The sequence below is a fragment of the Pituophis catenifer genome, unplaced genomic scaffold, assembly GCF_029215685.1.
Source record: "Pituophis catenifer annectens isolate HBS135680 unplaced genomic scaffold, rPitCat1.0.hap2 SCAF_8, whole genome shotgun sequence".
NCBI lineage: Eukaryota > Metazoa > Chordata > Lepidosauria > Squamata > Colubridae > Pituophis > Pituophis catenifer.
Genome location: NW_027256888.1, coordinates 3,777,146 through 3,795,573, shown reverse-complemented (window position 1 = coordinate 3,795,573; position 18,428 = coordinate 3,777,146). Strand labels below are relative to the sequence as shown.

The window sequence follows — 18,428 nt, the reverse complement described above, 5'->3', positions numbered from 1 at the left end:
TGCCAAGAGTTCGATCCTGATGGGTTCAAGGTTGATTCAGCCTTCCATCCTTCCGAGGTCGGTCAAATGAGGACCCGGATTGTTGGGGGCAAGAGGCTGACTCTGTAAACCACTTAGAGAGGGCTGTAAAAGCACTGTGAAGCGGTATATAAATCTAAGTGCTATTGCTAGTCCTTCCTTCCTTCCTTCCTTCCTTCCTTCCTTCCTTCCTTCCTTCCTCCCTCCCTCCCTCCCTCCCTCCCTCCCTCCCTCCCTCCCTTCCTTCCTTCCTTCCCAGTGGTTAGAATGCAGTATTGCAGGCTAACTCTGCCGACTGCCAGCAGTTCAATCCTGACCGGCTCAAGGTTGACTCAGCCTTCCATCCTTCCGAGGTTGGTCAAATGACGACCCGGATTGTTGGGGGCAAGAGGCTGACTCCGTAAACCGCATAGAGAGGGCTATAAAAGCACTGTGAAGCGGTATATAAATCCAAGTGCTATTGTTATAAAGTTATTATTTTAACCTTGCCTTTAAGAAAAATGTATGTGAAGAACGGTTGAAGAACTGGGAATGTCTAGTCTAACAAAGAGAAGGACGAGGGGTGACATGATAGCAGCAGTCTTCCAATATTTGAGGGGCTGCCACAGAAAAGAGGGGGGTCAACTTATTCTCCAAAGCAAAAGAAGACAGGACAAGAAGCAACAGATAGATTGTTTGGTTAATAAGACGGTAAATGAGATTGAATTCTTAGACAGATAGGATACCAAATTGTGGCTTTAAAGGCTTAGCTCTTGTAGCCCGCTGAGGGGAAGATGTTGGCCCTCTGAGGTAAACCTTATAACCTATTATTTGTTTCGGTAGAATTTGATTGACCTAAGTTACTCGGAAGACGATAAGAAGCCAAACGAAGAGGCAAAACTGAAGACGTTATCCTGTGAACAAGATGGCGCAAAATACAAGGAATACCAACCGCGAGAGGAGAACGCGAGGTGTGTAAAAACAAAAGAAATTTCATAAGGGACATATTCAGTGGAACCGGGATTCAGCCGGTTCGGGTGAATCGGTAGTTAAGTCACACAGTTGTTAAGTGAATCGGGCTTCCCCATTGACTTTGCTTGTCGGAAGGTCGCAAATGGGGATCACGTGACCCCCACCCCCGGGACACCGCGCCTGTCGTAAATGTGAGTCAGTTGCTAAGCGTCTGAATTCTGATCCCGTGACCATGAGGTCGTAAGTGTAAAAAAAATGGTTATAAGTTATTTTTTTCAGGGCCATTGTAACTTCAAATGGTCGCTAAATGAACTGCTGTAAATCGAGGATTAGCCGTATTGTTTTCCACCTTTCTAAAAGGGACGCGGTGACTTAGTGACTAAGCCGCTGAGCTTGTCGATCGAAAAGGTCGGCAGTTCAGCGGTTCGAGTCCCTAGTGCCGCGTAACGGGGTGAGCTCCCGTGACTTGTCCCAGCTTCTGCCAACCTAGCAGTTCGAAAGCACGTAAAAAAATGCAAGTAGAAAAAATAGGGACCCCCTTTGGTGGGAAGGTAACGGCATTCCGTGCGCCTTTGGCATTGAGTCATGCCGGCCACATGACCACGGAGATGTCTTCGGACAGCGCTGGCTCTTCGGCTTTGGAACGGAGAGGAGCACTGCTCCCTAGAGTCAGGAACGACTAGCACATATGTGCGAGAGGAACCTTTACCTTTACTTTTTCCACCTTTCTACAATATATTTTCTGCTCCTCAGCACTGTGAATCAGGAAGAATATCTCGAAGGCCTGAATTGGATACAGAAAGAGCAAATCCCCAGCCCAGGAGACAGATCACCTAAGAATATGTCTCTGCCTCTATGTCCAGGTCGGTGGTGGTTTTATATCAAAAGTTTTGGCTTTTTAACTACACTTATCTCGTTTTCTCCTCACCGGTGTTGTATCTACCTGGTGGGAAGAAATGCATGAATCCTTGCACCAAGTTTGAACTGAACTTCTGGAGCGGTAAAATGCAGACTAGCGTGGAAATGTCAACGGTAAATGAAGTACAGCTATGTGAAACATGCTAGCGTGCTTTTTGAAGTCCTTTCCTCTTTTGGGTTCTGCCTTTCGTCCTGCCCCCCCCGCCCCTTTCTTTCCCAAAATTTCTCAGCTCGGTCTGAGCTGTAAGTTTATTTCCCCCCTTAAAAGACAAAATAGTTTGATTCTGTACAATTTTGAAAAGGCCTCTTCCTCCTTTCCTTTTCCCTTATCCTTTCCCTTCTCTTTCCTTCCTCCTCCTCTTCTCTTTCTTTCTCTTTCTTTCTTTCTTTTTTCTTTCTTTCTCTCACTCACTCTCTTTCTGTCTGTTCTGTGTCTCCCATCCTTCTCATTCTTACCCTCCCATCTTCTTATTCCTGTTCCTCCTCCTTCCTTCCTTCCTTCCTTCCTTCCTTCCTTCCTTCCTTCCTTCCTTCCTTCCTTCCTTTCTTTCTCTTCCCCTCTCTTTCTTTCTGTCACTGTCTCTTCCAGCCTTCTTTACCTTCCATCTTTTTCCTCCTCCTCCTCCTCCTCCTCCTTTCTTTCTTCCTTTCTTTCTTCCTTCCTTTCTTCTTTTTTTCTTTCTTTCTTTCTTTCTCTTTCCCTCTCTTTCTTTCTGTCTCTGTCTCTTCCATCCTTCCCATCCTTCTTTTCCTCCCATCCATTTGTTCCTCCTCCTATCTTCCTTTCTTCCTTCCTTCCTTCCTTCCTTCCTTCCTTCCTTCCTTCCTTCCTTTCTTTCTCTTTCCCTCTCTTTCTTTCTGTCACTGTCTCTTCCATCCTTCTTTACCTCCCATCCTTTTCCTCCTCCTCCTTTCTTTCTTTCTTTCTTCCTTTCTTCCTTCCTTTCTTCCTTTTTTCTTTCTTTCTTTCTTTCTTTCTTTCTTTCTTTCTCTTTCCCTCTCTTTCTTTCTGTCTCTGTCTCTTCCATCCTTCTTTCCCTCCCATCCTTTTGTTCCTCCTCCTCCTTTCTTTCTTTCTTCCTTCCTTCCTTCCTTTTTCTCTTTCTTTCTTTCTTTCTTTTCTTTCTTTCTTTCTCTTTCCCTCTCTTTCTTTCTGTCTCTGCCTCTTCCATCCTTCTTTCCCTCCCATCCTTTTGTTCCTCCTCCTCTTTCCTTCCTTCCTTCCTTCCTTCCTTTTCCTTTCTTTCTTTCTTTCTTTCTTTCTTTCTTTCTTTTCTTTCTTTCTTTCTTTTTCTTTCTTTCTTTTCTTTCTTTCTTTCTTTCTTTCTTTCTTTCTTTCTTTCTTTCTTTCTTTCTTTCTTTCTTTCTTCCTTCCTTCCTTCCTTCCTCCCTCCCTCCCTCCCTCCCTCCCTCCCTCTCTCTCTCTCTCTCCCATCCTTCTTCTTTTCTTCCCATCCTCCTGCTCCTCCTCTTCCTCTTCCTTTCCCTTCCACCCTTCCTTTTCCTCTTTTTTCTTTCCCTGCCCCCTCTCCTCCTCCTCCTCCTCCTCCTCCTCCTCCTCCTCCTCCTCCTCCTCCTCCTCCTCCTCCTCCTCCTCCTCCTCCTGCATAACTATGTAGAGTTCAGAATCACTTTCCTTATGAACTGCTGTGTGCATCTCAATCCCTAATTTAAAACCTTCCCGTTCAGATGTCCTGTGGAACCAACCACTACCAGCAGAACGGAGCCCTGGCATTTCAGACTTCAGACAAAAAGATTCACAGCCGGGGTATAATTTAAGCCAGCCGGTCAGTTCCCCGAAAGAAGTTAAGAGGTAAGTGCATTTTGAATGTCCCGGTTCCCATGCTGGGCAGCTTGTAAACATTTAATTTATAGCAGAACTGACATCGGAGCAAACAGTCCGTAGAAATGGCATATCTTGGATTGAAGTTCCCGGATGTAACCCATCAGAAACCAGACGAGAGATTGCAGAATCAAATACCCGCCAATTTCTTTTTGTTTATTTATTGATTTATTTTTAAAGAATTTAGGTAGATGGATTAAACACCAGAGAAGAGGGCTGGTAAACATTAACCCTAAATTTAGCCAACATGGCTTAGGTGAAACTGATTTTCTAATTCCCTTTCCATCTGATTTAAGGCCAGATTATAGAATAGAAAGGGACGCGGTGGCTCAGCGGCTAAGACGCTCAGCTTGTCGATCGAAAAGGTCGGCAGTTCAGCGGTTCGAATCCCTCGTGCCGCGGAACGGGGTGAGCTCCCGTGACTTGTCCCAGCTCCTGCCAACCTAGCAGTCCGAAAGCACGTAAAAAAAAATGCAAGTAGAAAAATAAGGGACCACGTTTGGTGGGAAGTAACAGCGTTCCGTGCGCTTTTGGCGTTGAGTCATGCCGGCCACGTGACCACGGAGACGTCAGAATCCAAAACAATCTAGGATCAACCTGTTGAGTTGACTTGAAGACAGCTGACCTCTTTGGAATCTTCTGGCTTCTCCCATCCAAAGAGAGCTAGTTTTTTTCTGGAGAAAGATCTCAACAGTACTGAATTTGGTCAGTAGATGTCAGTGAAACATTGCAGATCTGCTAACGCAGGTCTGGAGCTCCGAGATTTCAGCAGGCCTGACTATGATATGATGAGGTCACTGATCAACGGCTGAAAATTTGGAACCTGCTTCTTTTCTGTAAGTTGAAGGCAGCTCGTTCCCACACCAGGGGTGAAATCCCGCAGGTTCTGGAGAACTGGTAGCAGAAATTTTGAGCAGTTCAGAGAACCGGCAAATACCACCTCTGGCTGGCCCTAGAGTGGGGTGGGAATGGAGATTTTGCAATATCCTTTTCCCAGGAGTGGGGAGGGAATGGAGATTTTGCAGTATCCTTCCCCTGGAGTGGGGTGGGAATGGGGATTTTGCAGTATCCTTCTCCTGGAGTGGGGTGGGAATGGAGATTTTGCAGTATCCTTCTCTCAGGAGTGGGGAGGGAATGGGAATTTTGCAGTATCCTTCCCTCAGGACTGGGGAGGGAATGGGGATTTTGCAGTATCCTTCCCCCAGGAGTGGGGAGGGAATGGGGGATTTTGCAGTATCCTTCCCTCAGGACTGGGGAGGGAATGGGGATTTTGCAGTATCCTTCCCCCAGGAGTGGGGAGGGAATGGGGATTTTGCAGTATCCTTCCCCCAGGAGTGGGGAGGGAATGGGGATTTTGCAGTATCCTTCCATCAGGACTGGGGGGGGGAATGGGGATTTTGCAGTATCCTTCCCCCTGGAGTGGGGAGGGAATGGGGATTTTGCAGTATCCTTCCCCTGGAGTGGGATGGGAATGGGGATTTTGCAGTATCCTTCCCACAGGAGTGGGGCGGGAATGGAGATTTTGCAGTATCCTTCCCCTGCCACGCCCACCAAGCCACGCTCACAGAACCAGTAGTAAAAAAAATTGGATTTCACCACTGTCCCACGCTCACCCTTTTTATAAAGCAGAAAGTTACACCATTGGAAATTCACCCCCACTATATTTTGGGGGTGATGTTTGTGGAAGTCACATACTGTCTTGTTGGCCTCCATGGCTTGGTGAGGTTCTTGGTGCTCTCTGAGCTTTACTACAAAGAATTCATGTCTTGTTTATACTCTAGGCCAACTTCCCAAGGCAGCTCCAGATCTGGCCCATCATCCCCACGTTCTCCCACCGTCCAAAGCCAATCGTCTAACAGGTAACAAAACATTTTGCCAGCCAATTACACACCTAAGGTTTAATTGATGCCGTCGTGGACCTATGCTGTACAGATCTATATTTATTTTATTTGTAACGTTTATAAAAAAGGGACGCAGTGGCTCAGGGGCTAAGACGCTGAGCTTGTCGATCGAAAGGTCGGCAGTTCAGCGGTTCGAATCCCTAGTGCCGCGTAACGGGGTGAGCTCCCGTTCCTTGTCCCAGCTTCTGCCAACCTAGCAGTTCGAAAGCACGTTAAAAAATGCAAGTTGAAAAATAGGGACCACCTTTGGTGGGAAGGGAACAGCGTTCCGTGCACCTTTGGCGTTGAGTCATGCCGGCCACATGACCACGGAGACGTCTTCGGACAGCGCTGGCTCTTCGGCTTTGAAACAGAGGTGAGCACCGCCCCCTAGAGTCAGGAACAACCAGCACACATGTGCAAGGGGAACTTTTACCTTTAACATTTATACTCATTTATACATTTGCTCCTCGAAGATGACGACAACTTGAGAAGGACAACATTAAACTAGCCGTTGTAGCCAAAATTGTGGAAACCTTTTGGGAAAAGTGTATTTTTGAAGTTTGGTGGCTAATAAAACAATTTTTTGGGGGGAGTTTCAAGATAATCCTATTCCACTGCTGGAATGGCCTGGGAATAGCCCAGACCTTAACCCAATTGAAAATCTATAGAGCCAACGAAAGAAACTTGTTAGTCAGAAGCGACCCAGCAATAAAACCCAGTTAATAGAAGCCATCATTCAACATGAGAACAGCTGCAGAACTAAAAGACTTGGTTCCCTCCATGGGAAGAGGTTGTAAGGCCGTCATTCATGCTAAAAGTTACCCAACTAAGGATTAAATGACAGGGTGATAATTTTTGCATATCTCGTTTTTTCTACGTGCTTCACTTTTCTTCTTTATACTGTAACTGCTTTTCTAAGAGCAAATCCTTCCTAAAAGTTATTGCATTACATTCTTGATTAAATTGTCTTTCCATTGATATATAATTAGTTGGGGAGAACTGCTGAATGTTTATAGGATTGGTTTTTGTGAAAATGTGGCTTCACTTAACAGCCGTCCTGCTAACTTAACAATGGCCGTGATTCGCTTATAAGAAGGGGCGTCAAACTCAAGGGCCACGAGGTGCTTAGATCTGGCCCATGGGGGCACCCTGGAAACAATGAAGGACCAGCCCGCAGTGCCTCTGCCAGCGAAAACGGATCTCGGGAGGATCGCACGCAGCCATCCCGAGGTCCGTTTTCACTGGCGGAGGGTTGCAGGAGGCTGTCGCAGCTGAAAACGGAGCTCGGGAGCCCGTTTTTGCTGGCAGAGCGCTCCCCGACATGAGTCACGTCAAATTGGCCACGCCCCTCCTGGCCACAGGTCAAATCCAACCTTGATGCGGCCCTCAATGAAATTGAGTTTGACACCCCTGGCTTATAGCAACCGTGGCAAGGAAAGTCGTAAAATGGGGGTGAGGGGGCAAGCAAAACCCACCTAACCGACGTTTCACTTCGCCACGGAAATGATGCGCTCGATGCTGGTCATTTAAGTTGAGGGTTTCTGGATTGTCGTAAATCACCCGGAAAGACTTCAACCCCCATTTTATCGTTTCAGATCCATCAGTGGGAAGAAACTCTGTTCCAACTGTGGGCTCCCCCTCGGAAAAGGAGCCGCCATGATTATCGAGAGCCTTGGTCTTTATTTCCATATTCAGTGCTTCAGGGTAGGTGTCTCGCGACCAGGGGGGGTACGACTAGAAGACCTCCAAAGCCCCTTCCAACTCTTGTTATTCTATTCTAAGTAGAATTGCCGTTAACAGCCGCTAAATAAAAAATATGCGTCCTTCTTTTTTTCCGTGCGTAGTGTGGAATTTGTAAGGGACAGCTTGGAGACGCAGCAACCGGAACGGACGTCCGGATCAAAAACGGCCTCCTCACCTGCAGTGATTGTTACATCAAATCCAGAAGTAAGTATCCAAAGCCCTTCTTAGCACACACAAAAAATCCATCTTGATTCTTTTACTGTTTCAGCCAGAAAGGTGGTTTCTGGCATTTTCTTAGCCTGTCTGCCCCAACTGAGCCTTATAGGTAGGAGCACACCAAGGTAAAATGCTTTATTTGCAATAGTGGCAAATACCTGTAGTTGAATAGAGACGGGGAAACACAGCATTGCTTTCCATAAGAGTTGGAAATTCTCAACTCAAAAAAAAAAAAAATGGAGAAATCCGGGCATTTGCAAATTTGTCCTCTTTTATTTCAGTCTGTTGTTCCTTTGGCGGGGAGGTCATCTTGGCTTTTAGGTTAATTGTGGTGTATTTCAGTTTGTAGCATTGTTGTTTAAGATGTAAATAAATCCTCTCACTCTTTCTCTCTCCGCCTTCTCTCTCTCCCTCCCTCCCTCCTTTCTTTCTCCTCTTTCTCCCCTCTCTCCTTTTCTCTCTCTCCCCCTTTTCTCTCTCTCCCTCCCTCCCTCCTTCTCTCCCGCTGTCTCTTTTATCAATCTTTTTTTCTCTCTCCTTCTCTCTCCCTTCCTCCTTCTCTCTCTTTTTCTCTCTTTCTCTCCCCTTCTCTCTCTCCCTCCTTTCTCTCTCTCTCCTCTTGCTGTCGGTCTCTCCCCTTCTCTCTCTCTCTCCCCTTTTCTCTCCTTCCCTCCCCCTCTTTCTCTCTCCTTTCTCTCTCTCCTACTTTCTGCCTCCCTCCTTCTCTTTTCTGTCTCTCTCTCTTTCTCTCCCCTTCTCTCTCTCCCTCCTTTCTCTCTCTCTCCCCTTTTCTCTCTCAACTTCCCTCTCTTTTTCTCACTCTTTTTCTCTCTCCCCCTCCCTCCTTCTCTCTCTCTCTTGTTTCTCTCTCTTTCTCTCCCCTTTCTTTGTCTTACCCTTCTCTCTCCTTTCTCTTTCTCTTTCTCTCTCTCTCTCTCCCCTCTCCTTTTCTCTCTGTCCCTTCTCTCTCCCCTTTTCTCTTTCTTTCTCTCTCCCCTTCTCTCCAACTCCTTTTTTCTCTCTCTTTCTCTGCCCCTTCTTTCTCCTTTCTCTCTCTCTTGCCCTTCTCTCTCTCCTTTTTTCTTTCCCCCCTTTTGTCTGTCTCTCCTTCCCTCTCTTTCTTTTTCTTTCCCCTTCCTCTCCTTTCTATCTGTCTTACCCTTCTCTCTCCTTTCTCTCTCACTCTTTTTCTCTCTCCCCTCTCCTTTTCTGTCTGTCTCTTCTCTCTCTCTTTCTCTCTCCCCTTCTCTCTCCCTCCCTCCTTCTCTCTCTCTCTTTCTCTGCCCCTTCTCTCTCCTTTCTCTCTCTCTTATCCTTCTCTCTCTCCCTTCTCTCTCCCTCTCTCTCTCCCAAAATGTAGCTGCTGGCCAGCCAACCACTTTGTGACCCGGATCTCAGTTCCGCGTAAGATGTTCTCCAAGGAGGACCATCATCCTTTGAGTCCTGAGGCTGTTTGCCACAATGGCGTGTAAGAGCTCAAATCCATGGACTCCGTAGCTCTTGGACTCCCTCTCCAAGCTCGTGGGTCGAAAGGCTCAAACGCCTCTTTCTTCACGCGATACATCCTTTGATTTCCTGCGTTCACTTACGTTACATGTATGAAGTCTGCGGCTGCACGGTTAAGCACTTTTCCCTCCCAGCAAAGCGCCTTCCAAAATATCAGTCGCGCTTGGTTTTTCAAACCCGATATTTTGAAAGGAACGAAGAGGCAATAAATGATGTTTTCATTTCCTAGAAGCGGAGAATTTGAAGTTTTAACGCAAACTTTGCAGATATGCAGATATCTGCAAAACTTTGTAGATACCCTCTAATATGCCAATATATTACTTTCATTAACTGAGTTCTCGGGAGGAGGTTGAGCAGCATCATAGAGATCAACTTTTCCGTTTATTACTAAAGAGGTAACTTTTTTAATACAGACTAGTTTGATAAAACACGTTGTAATTCTTGAAACCTTTTACTAAATATTGCCTTCCGTGGAGGGTAAGGATTCTCTCCATAAATTATTTCCCCTTCAGTCACGCCGTCTCCGAAAACCTAAAACCGGGCTTCTTGTAGTAACAGATCATCTACATACAATGTTGGCATTTTCACAAAAACCAATCCTATAAACATTCGGCGGTTCTCCCCAACTATCTGACAGATGGCACCTGGTTTGGTTTTTTTTTAAGACGACTTTTGCTAACCGTTTCAGGCAGTGGTGGGTTCCTCCCGGTTCAGCCCGGTTCGGCCGAGCCGGTAGCGGTGACAATATGATGTCACCGAAACGGTTCTCTTTGTTCGGGAGCTGGGCCCTCCCGCCCCGCCCACATTATTCTTACCTTTTATTTGGCCCCGCCCCAATCTATTCTCTGCCTCCTGAGTCCCAGCTGATTGGCTAGAAGGAAAAAAACTGTTTAAACTCTTGCCGCGGAGCTTCAAAGGGCCGCCCTACAGCTGATCAGTGTTAAAAGGCAGTGTGATGGTAGACGGGATGCTCCAAAAACAAATGAGTAGACCAGTGCCTCCAAAAACGAATGAGTAGATCGGTGCCTCCAAACACGAATGAGTAGACCGGTGCCTCCAAAAACAAATGAGTAGACCGGTGCCTCCAAAAACGAATGGGTAGACCGGTGCCTCCAAAAACGAATGGGTAGACCAGTGCCTCCAAAAACAAATGGGTAGCCCAGTACCTCCAAAAACAAATGAGTAGACCAGGATGCTCAACAAATGGGTAGACCGGTACAGCTCTGCAAGCAGTTAAAAGCCTGGTAGACCAGTACCTCTGCTAAGTCCTAAAGAATTGTCACATGACCATCAAACCACGCCCACAAAATAAGCCACGCCCACAGAACCAGTAGTAAAAAATTTTAGAACCCACCCCTGGTTTCAGGTTTAAACTTAAGATAAAACTCTGTGTTTCATTTTTTTACCGGGGAAAATAAATAACATTACCACGCCCCTTTTGCAGTTATTCTACAATGAGGTTGAAATCTCAGTAACTGTGAAATGGAAATTCTGCAGTAACCAGTTTAGTAACGTGGTAGGGAATAATTTGAGGAGATCTCCAAAATTTCCCATCCTTCTCTGCCAGTAGTGGTATTCAGCCGGTTTGGGCGAATTGGTGGTAAAATTATATGAAACCCACCTCTGCTCTCCAGAGAAGTGGTGAGAGTGTAAAATGGGCTCCCCTTGTAATAAATCCTAAATCCACCTTAAGAGAAACCCTGAATTCAGGGGTGAAATGCTCCCGGATCGGACCGGATCGCACGATCCAGTAGCGATCTTGGCTGGTGGTTCAGCGATGACACCGCCCGGGAGTCATTACTTCCTAGTTATAACCAGGAAGTAATGTGTTTTTTACCTTCTGTGCATGCCAGTACAGATAGTTCTTGACTTACAACCATTCGCTGAGTGACCATTTAGAGTTACGTCGGCACTGAAAAAAGTGACTTAGGACCGTTTTTCACACTTAATGTGTGAGTCACGGAATGAATGAATTGTTTCCTGCAAAAGCCCACTCCCCGTTTGTTCCTCTTTTGTTTCCTATGGGAGGGGCCAATCACCTCCAAGGTGTGGCTTTACTCCTGAGTCGACCCTGCTTTCTTAGTTGTTCTTGTCTTCTGGCAGCTCTGCACATGTGCACACTGGGAACAGGCTTCAGCTGTTCCTCTGCCTCACTGCTGTCTAGCTCCCTCTCTGCCTCCGACGCAGAGCCCTCATCTGAGCTCTCCCCAGCCCCCAGGACTGGCCCATATTCCTCCCCAACCTCCTCACTGTCCGACTCTGCTGCCAGCTCCGCTGACTGCTGGCGGGTCACAACATGTCTTAATGTTCCGAAGGGATGGCTGTGCGCTATTTTGGGTCACAGGAAAAATGGCTACTGGCATTGCTTTGATCATCGCAACAGCTGTTAACATCTGCTTTGTAAAAGAAAAAGGACATTTTTGTGTCTGACTTAACACAGATGTTTTTGTTTGCAAACCTTTACATCTCTCGTTAAGTTGCTTTTTGGGAGGATGTTTAACTTGGAAGTGGGGAATACAGGTTAATTGTAATAAGTACATATTTTTGACATCTGTACGGATGGTGGTAAGGGAATCGCTAGTCACCCCAGTGGTGTGCTTTGGGTTAAATTGTGGTTTCTGTGTGTGTTTTCGCCACCCCTTTTGTGGCGAGACAGGCTCATCATGAAGAACGAGGAAGTGGTACTTGTAGCTTTTGGATTTGTGCATGCGCAACCATGATTTTGTTTCCAGGATACAATGTAAAGAGATTTGGCCAAGTTCTTTGATCGCAGTGGGCTTTTATGTGGATCTACACAACTTTGCACAACCCACTGCACACTTGGGTGTGTTTAAGCTCTTTAGAAAATATACAGATCAGCACATCTGGAAGGAGCAAAAAACATGATTTTGGGGTCGTGAACAGATCTGTTCGTTGTTTTAAAAAAAAACTTGGCCAAAGTTACAAAAACTTCGGCGTTCTTTTGTCTGTGAGGCTTACTCAGAAGTAAGTCCATTAATCACCTTGGGATCTCTTCCCAAATTCCTGAAGAAAGGAAGCCACCCATTGAAGTCCTACCTGCGTTCATTGAGAGCAAAATAATAATCGGCGCTCACAGATCGACCGACCCTTTTCATGCCTTCTTAATAAAAGAAACTAGAAGTGAAAATGCCACCATGAACGTAGCTGCCCATTGCCTTCTTCAAGGTAAATTATGAGATGGAGCCAGCCAGCTTTACCTGTAACAAAATCTGAGTTACGGTAATCAGTTATGGATCCAAGCTTCTGTTTGTGGAATCCTTAATGTTTTCTGAGCTGGCTGCTTTTCTTGCAGACGTTTCATGACCCAACTAGGTTACACCATCCGTGGAAGGAGGGAGTGGGGTTTGGTGCAAGTATCTAGAGTAGCATCTAGAACTGATGACGTGATCTAATTGAGTCATGAAACGTCCACAAGGAAACCAATCGGGGTGAAATGCTGTCGGTTCAGACCGGTTTGCCCGAACCGGTAGTAATATAATGCTACCGATTCGCACGAACTGGTATATCCTATCACCACCCACCCAACTCTGAGAGCACCCAACACTTCTCTGTTCAACCCTGAGCTACGCATATTCTTTTCTACAGAGGCTTCTTTTATTTCTCCATAATGACCGATTAATCACCAGCATAGATTAAAATACCCCGGTTTTCCTTCATCTTTTTAATTTTTCATGACTCTTAAGAAGTTCGCTCGCTCTTCAGGCCCCACTGATGCTGGCTGATGTGAATGTGACCCATATGTTATTTCAGTTGTTTTGAGGGGGTGGGGGGAATTTAAGAGCAGTGTCAAGAAAAAAAAAACCAATTCACTATATAGCGAGTTGAAATATTAAACACATGTTTTTAAAGAGTGATTTACATGGCAATATTATAAATGTAACGGGGTGTTCTTTTTTTTTTTTAAGCGTTCCCAAAAACTGTATGTAGCTTTCCGTTTCTTTCGATGGCAGACATAACCGTGTCATAATTATTTTTATATCTACTTCATTCTCAGCACTTCCTAGGGACCCATTATTCTTGTTATTTAGAACTAATTCTGTACCCAGTATAACTGTTGATATGGCTGGTAAGCCAAAATGGGGGGCTTCAGTTACGGACAAGATCACCAAAGTCTCAAAATACCAATTATTACACTAATCTCTATTAATGATATTTATTCTAAAATGCTCTGGGAAGTAAGAAAATTGTCTAAAATGCAACTGCTTTTATAGTAAATGTTACATTTATAAATAAACATGGATTAAAATGGGTGCTGTTTTGATTTCGTGGCTTTTGGAAGGAATACAGTATAGGAATATTTTAAATGTATTTATTTCATCAAATTTAATCAAACTACTCATCTCCCTCACAGTACAAATAAACATATAAATAATAACCTTATTTTTATTTTATTATTTGATTTATTATTTTGTACGATGACCCTACTTGTTGTGGGCTCTAAGCTTCTAGTACGAATTTTTGAAGTTTCACATACTTCCGATTCAAAGATAAATTAAATTTTTTATCTGACATTTCCAACTACAGGTAGTCCTGGCCTTACGACTACAACTGAGTCCAAAATAACTGTTGCTAAGTGAGACATTTGTTAAATGATTCCTGCCCTGTTTTACGACCTTCCTTGCCACCGTTGTTAAGTTAATCACTGCAGTGCTTAAGCTAGTCACACGGTTGTTAAGTGAATCTGGCTTCCCCGTTGACTTTGCTTGTCAGATGGTCGCAAAAGGGGAGCAAGGGGCTCCCGTGGACACTGCAACTGGCATAAGTACATGTCAGTTGCCAAGCATCTTCATTTTGATTACGTGATCGTGGAGATGCCATAATGGTTGTAATGGTGAAAAACAGTCGTAAGTCACTTTTTCTCCATGCCGATATAACTTTGAACAGTCACTAAATGAACCGTTGTAAGTCAAGGACTATCTGAAATCCAGGCCCTAGAAAGAGTGCAGAGAAGAGCCACAAAGATGATGAGGCTAAATCATATGATGAACATCTTGCGGAACTAGGTAGCTTTAGCTAAGAAAAGAGAGGAGAGGAAGAGAAGAGAAGAGAAGAGAAAAGAGAAGAGAAGAGAAGAGAAGAGAAGAGAAGAGAAGAGAAGAGAAGAGAGAAAGAAAAGTCGAAACCAAATAGAACTAGAAGAGAAACAGAAGAGAAGAGAAGGCAGAAGAGAAGAGAAGAAGAGAAGGAAAAGTAGAAACCAAATAGAACTAGAAGAGAAGAGAATGGAATGGAATGGAGAAGAGAAGAGAAGAGATGGACTAGGGAAGACATGATAGCATCCTCCAATATTTGAAGGGCTGTGATAGGGAAGAGGGCCTTGATATATTCTCCAAACCACCTGAAGTCGAAACAAGAAGGAACAGGTGGAAGCTTCCCAGAGGAAGATCCAACCTGGGAATCAAGAAAAATTTCCTGACTGTGAACTATTAATTAATGGAACAGCTGTCCTCCTGGAATTGTAGATGCTCCATCTCTAGAGGTTGTCAAGAAAAGATCAGACGACCACGGTATGAGGACTCCTGCCTCGGGCAGGGAGGTTGGATTAGAAGACCTCCAAGGTCCCTTCCAGGCTTACCATTCCATCATCCTATCCTCCTAGTATTTTCTTAACCGCCATCAATCTCTCCTTCCTTCTCAAAATCCCAGGTCCTTGGATTTTTCTTCGTAGAACTCGGTTGATACTTATCCTGACCACCAGGGGGCACCATGTTATCAATTTCAGCCTGGAGATCCTTAGACGCGGAGAGCGTTATGACTCTTACGTTGGGCGGGGAATTCTGGGGGATGGAAGTCCGTCCATCTTGAAAGTTGTCAAGGTTGAGAAACTTGGTGGGACTCAACAAATCAAAGTCATTATAAGGCCTTTGCAGTTGGATGACAACATGCAATGCGCTAGCATTTTAGGAGCTGTCCAGGTGCTGAAGTTCAGCCATTTGCACAAAAGAACCTGTGAAAACAACGGTTGATGACTCCACCTTCCTTTAAATTCTCAGAGCGCAGACATCCAACATGCTACGTCGTATCTGTTAGCTTGGTTCTTATCCCATCTTTATTATTTTAACAGAACAACAGAGTTGGAAGGGACCTTGGAGGTCTTGTAGTCCAACCTAGAAGGGACCTTGGAGGTCTTCTAATCCAAGCAGCTTAACCACGATACCAAACTGGCTCTCTTATCTATACCCAGGGGTAGGATTCAGCGGGTTCGGACCGGTTCGGATGAATCGGATGCTAATTTTACATCTGGTTCGCCGAACCGGTAGTTGCAAGACTGGCTGTCCCTGCCCACCTTGTCCCGCCCTTCCCAGGAGTCTCCACACAACCCATTTTGAATGCCAGGTAAGTGCAGCACCTGCACGGAGGGTCTAAGAGGGTGAAAAACGGGCCTCCTGGAAATGGGCCCACATCTGGCCTCTGGAGGGCCTCCAGAGCCTGGGGGAGGCCATTTTTGCCTTCCGGAGGCTCAAGAAAAGCCTCCGGAGCCTGGGGAGGGCAAAAAAACGGGTCTCACGAAAGTCTGGAAGTGGGCTTCTTTCCAGCTTCCGGAGGGCTTCCGGAGCCCGAAGCAGGCCCCCCCCCCATGCCATGGTGCAGGAGGCTGAGTAGGCCACGCCCACCATGGCCACGCCCACCCAGTAACCAGGCAGAGAACCAGTAGAGTTCCCACCCGTAGAGTTGAGAAGGGTAAATTCACCAGTTCCAACCCTTATAAAAAAAACTGGTTTGGTGAAACAAACTTCCTTTAAAGTGGTACCAAAGAGATGTGGCCGTTCGGCAGAAGGGCAATGACAGCATGCATTAAACGAGTCACCGAAGCCTCACCATTCACCGTAGCTCAAGCTTCTAATGCAAGATGAAATTAGAAGTCACAAACTGCTTATTCTCCTCTGAATCCGCTTGCGGAATGCAAAAAAAAAACATTAATGGTTTAGTGGAAGAAAGAAAAAAAATTGTATCTTTGGACACTGATCTGGCTTTTAATTGAATTTTGATGAGATGATGGATGCCGTATTTTATTCCAAGTCTAGATACTACATTAACAAGAATGTCTGTTCGGTTTTTTTCTCTTGGAAACTAAACTGGGAGGAGTTGCATGAACAGAGGGAGGCAATCAAGATCAAGGGAGGTACTATTACCACTCTATAAAGCCTTAGTAAGACTACACCTAGAGTACTGCATCCAGTTTTGGTCACCACACTATCAAAAAGATGTTGAGCAGGGGTGAAATGCTCCTGGTTCGGGCCGGATCACTCGATCCAGTAGCGATGGCGGAGGGTAGTTCGGAGAACCGGTAGCAAAAATCCCTGCGGCCCTCCCCCCATGCCCAGCTGAGCCGCGCAATCATCAGAGGCTGTTTTTTTTTTTACTTTTAAAAGCATTTTTTCTACAACCTCTTCGGCCGAAAAAATGCTTTTAAAAGTAAAAAAAAAAAAAAAAGCCTCTGATGATCGCGTGGCTCAGCTGGGATCGTCAGAGGCTTTTCAAAGCATTTTTTCCTACAACCTCTTCAGCCGAAGAGGTTGTAGGAGGAAAAAAAATGCTTTGAAAAGCCTCTGACGATCCCAGCTGAGTTGCTGGATCGTCAGAGGCTTTTAAAAGCCGAAGAGGTTGTAGAAAAAATGCTTTTAACAGTAAAAAAAAAAAAAACCTTCTGATCGCGCGGCTCAGCTGGGATCGTCAGAGGCTTTTCAAAGCATTTTTTCTACAACTTCTTCAGCCGAAGAGGTTGTAGGGGGAAAAAAAATGCTTTGAAAAGCCTCTGACGATCCCAGTTGAGTTGCCTGATCGTCAGAGGCTTTTAAAAGCCGAAAGAGGTTGTAGAAAAAAATGCTTTTAAAAGTTAAAAAAAAAAAGTTGGCCACGCCCACCCAGTCACATTACCCCACCACCACCAAGCCATGCCCACAGAACCGGTAGTAACAAATTTTACATTTCACCACTGATGTTGAGACTCTAGAAAGAGTGCAGAGAAGAGCAACCAGGATGATGAGGGGACGGAAGGCTAAAACATACGATGAACGATTGCAGGAACTGGGCCTGGCTAGTCCAGTGAAGAGAAGGACCAGGGGAGACAGGATAGCATCTTCCAATATTTGAGGGGCTGCCACAGAGAGGAGGAAGGAGGTCAAGCTATTTTCCAAGGCATCCGAAGGCCAGACAAGGAACAATGGATGGAAACTGATCCAGGAGAGATTCAACCTGGAAATAAGGAGGAATTTTCTGACGGTGAGAACAATCAATCGATGGAACAGAAGTTGCCTTCAGAAGTTGTGGGAGCTTCATCTCTGGAGGCTTTCAAGAAGAGACTGGACTGCCATCTGTCAGAAATGGTGTGGGGTCTCCTGCTTAGGCAGGGGGTTGGACTGGATGACCTCCAAGGTCTCTTCCACCTCTGTTAATCTGTACCTGGAGTTGCTACTTATTCTCTAATTCAAAATGTTGTTAGCTGCATCAACTAAAAACTTGCTCACGAGTTTTGTTTTTGTTTTTTTTTAAAAAAAGAAAATTAGTGTAACGATATAGATAAGTCACGAGTCGTTTCTTCTTCCGCTGATTCTATGGAATTATATTTCAGGGGCCACACAGTCACTTACGTCCACAATGAATAATTCAACAGTGAAACATTTGATGGTAAAACGAAAGGGGGGGGTTGTGCGTCCTTCCTTCCACCCCATGTGAACGCACAACGTACAGTGTGTTTCAACAGTGACTTTCCAAAAATAAGGTAGGGGATTCTTGGAGCGTTTCCAGAAAGAAAAGGGTGGGGGGAAATCATTGCCGGAGCCTTTTGATTTCTAAAGGGAATGAAGGCTAATAGAGATAGTATTCTCCAACAGTGGGACTCCCAAGAGATAGTAGTGGAAGAGCAGTAGGAGAACTTATAGTAAGCTGTAGTGAAACTAGAAAGAGTGGAATAGTGAGCAGTAAGTACTACCGGTAGCATCTGAGTGCTTGTGTGGATGTGTTACCTAGAGACCTGTGTGGTTGTGTTGATCTCTAAGGTGCTTTCGAACTCTGTTATTCTGTTATCTAGCATTGATTATGTTTGTTTATTTATTTATTTATTTATTTATTTATTTTATTTATTTATTTATTTATTTATTTATTATTCGTATTTCTATGCCGCCCACTCTCCAAGGACTCTGGGCGGCTTACACCAAAGACAGTATACTAAATAGCATATTGCCCCCAACAATCTGGGTGTTGTGGCTCTGTTACCTGAGCCTGTGTCATCGGCAGGAGAGGACTCCGAGAGTGAAGGAGAGGAATTGGCAAGGCCTCCCTCTCCAGGATCCTCCTCTCTGGCAATGCCTTCGGTGTCCGCCGAAGGT

At 45.3% G+C, this 18,428-nt stretch overlaps 1 protein-coding gene across 1 annotated transcript in view; it reads left to right on the top strand.

The window, feature by feature from the left end:
* LIMCH1 (LIM and calponin homology domains 1) overlaps positions 1-13,361 on the top strand; it is a 184,840-nt gene extending 171,479 nt beyond the window's left edge. The window contains exons 20-26 of the mRNA XM_070948930.1: positions 841-968; positions 1,723-1,832; positions 3,577-3,700; positions 5,512-5,589; positions 7,209-7,317; positions 7,458-7,560; positions 8,933-13,361. Of these exons, the coding sequence (XP_070805031.1) occupies positions 841-968; positions 1,723-1,832; positions 3,577-3,700; positions 5,512-5,589; positions 7,209-7,317; positions 7,458-7,560; positions 8,933-8,958 (678 nt within the window). The 3' untranslated portion in view covers positions 8,959-13,361. The remainder of the gene's footprint in view (positions 1-840; positions 969-1,722; positions 1,833-3,576; positions 3,701-5,511; positions 5,590-7,208; positions 7,318-7,457; positions 7,561-8,932) is intronic.
* The last annotated feature ends 5,067 nt before the right edge of the window (positions 13,362-18,428 follow it).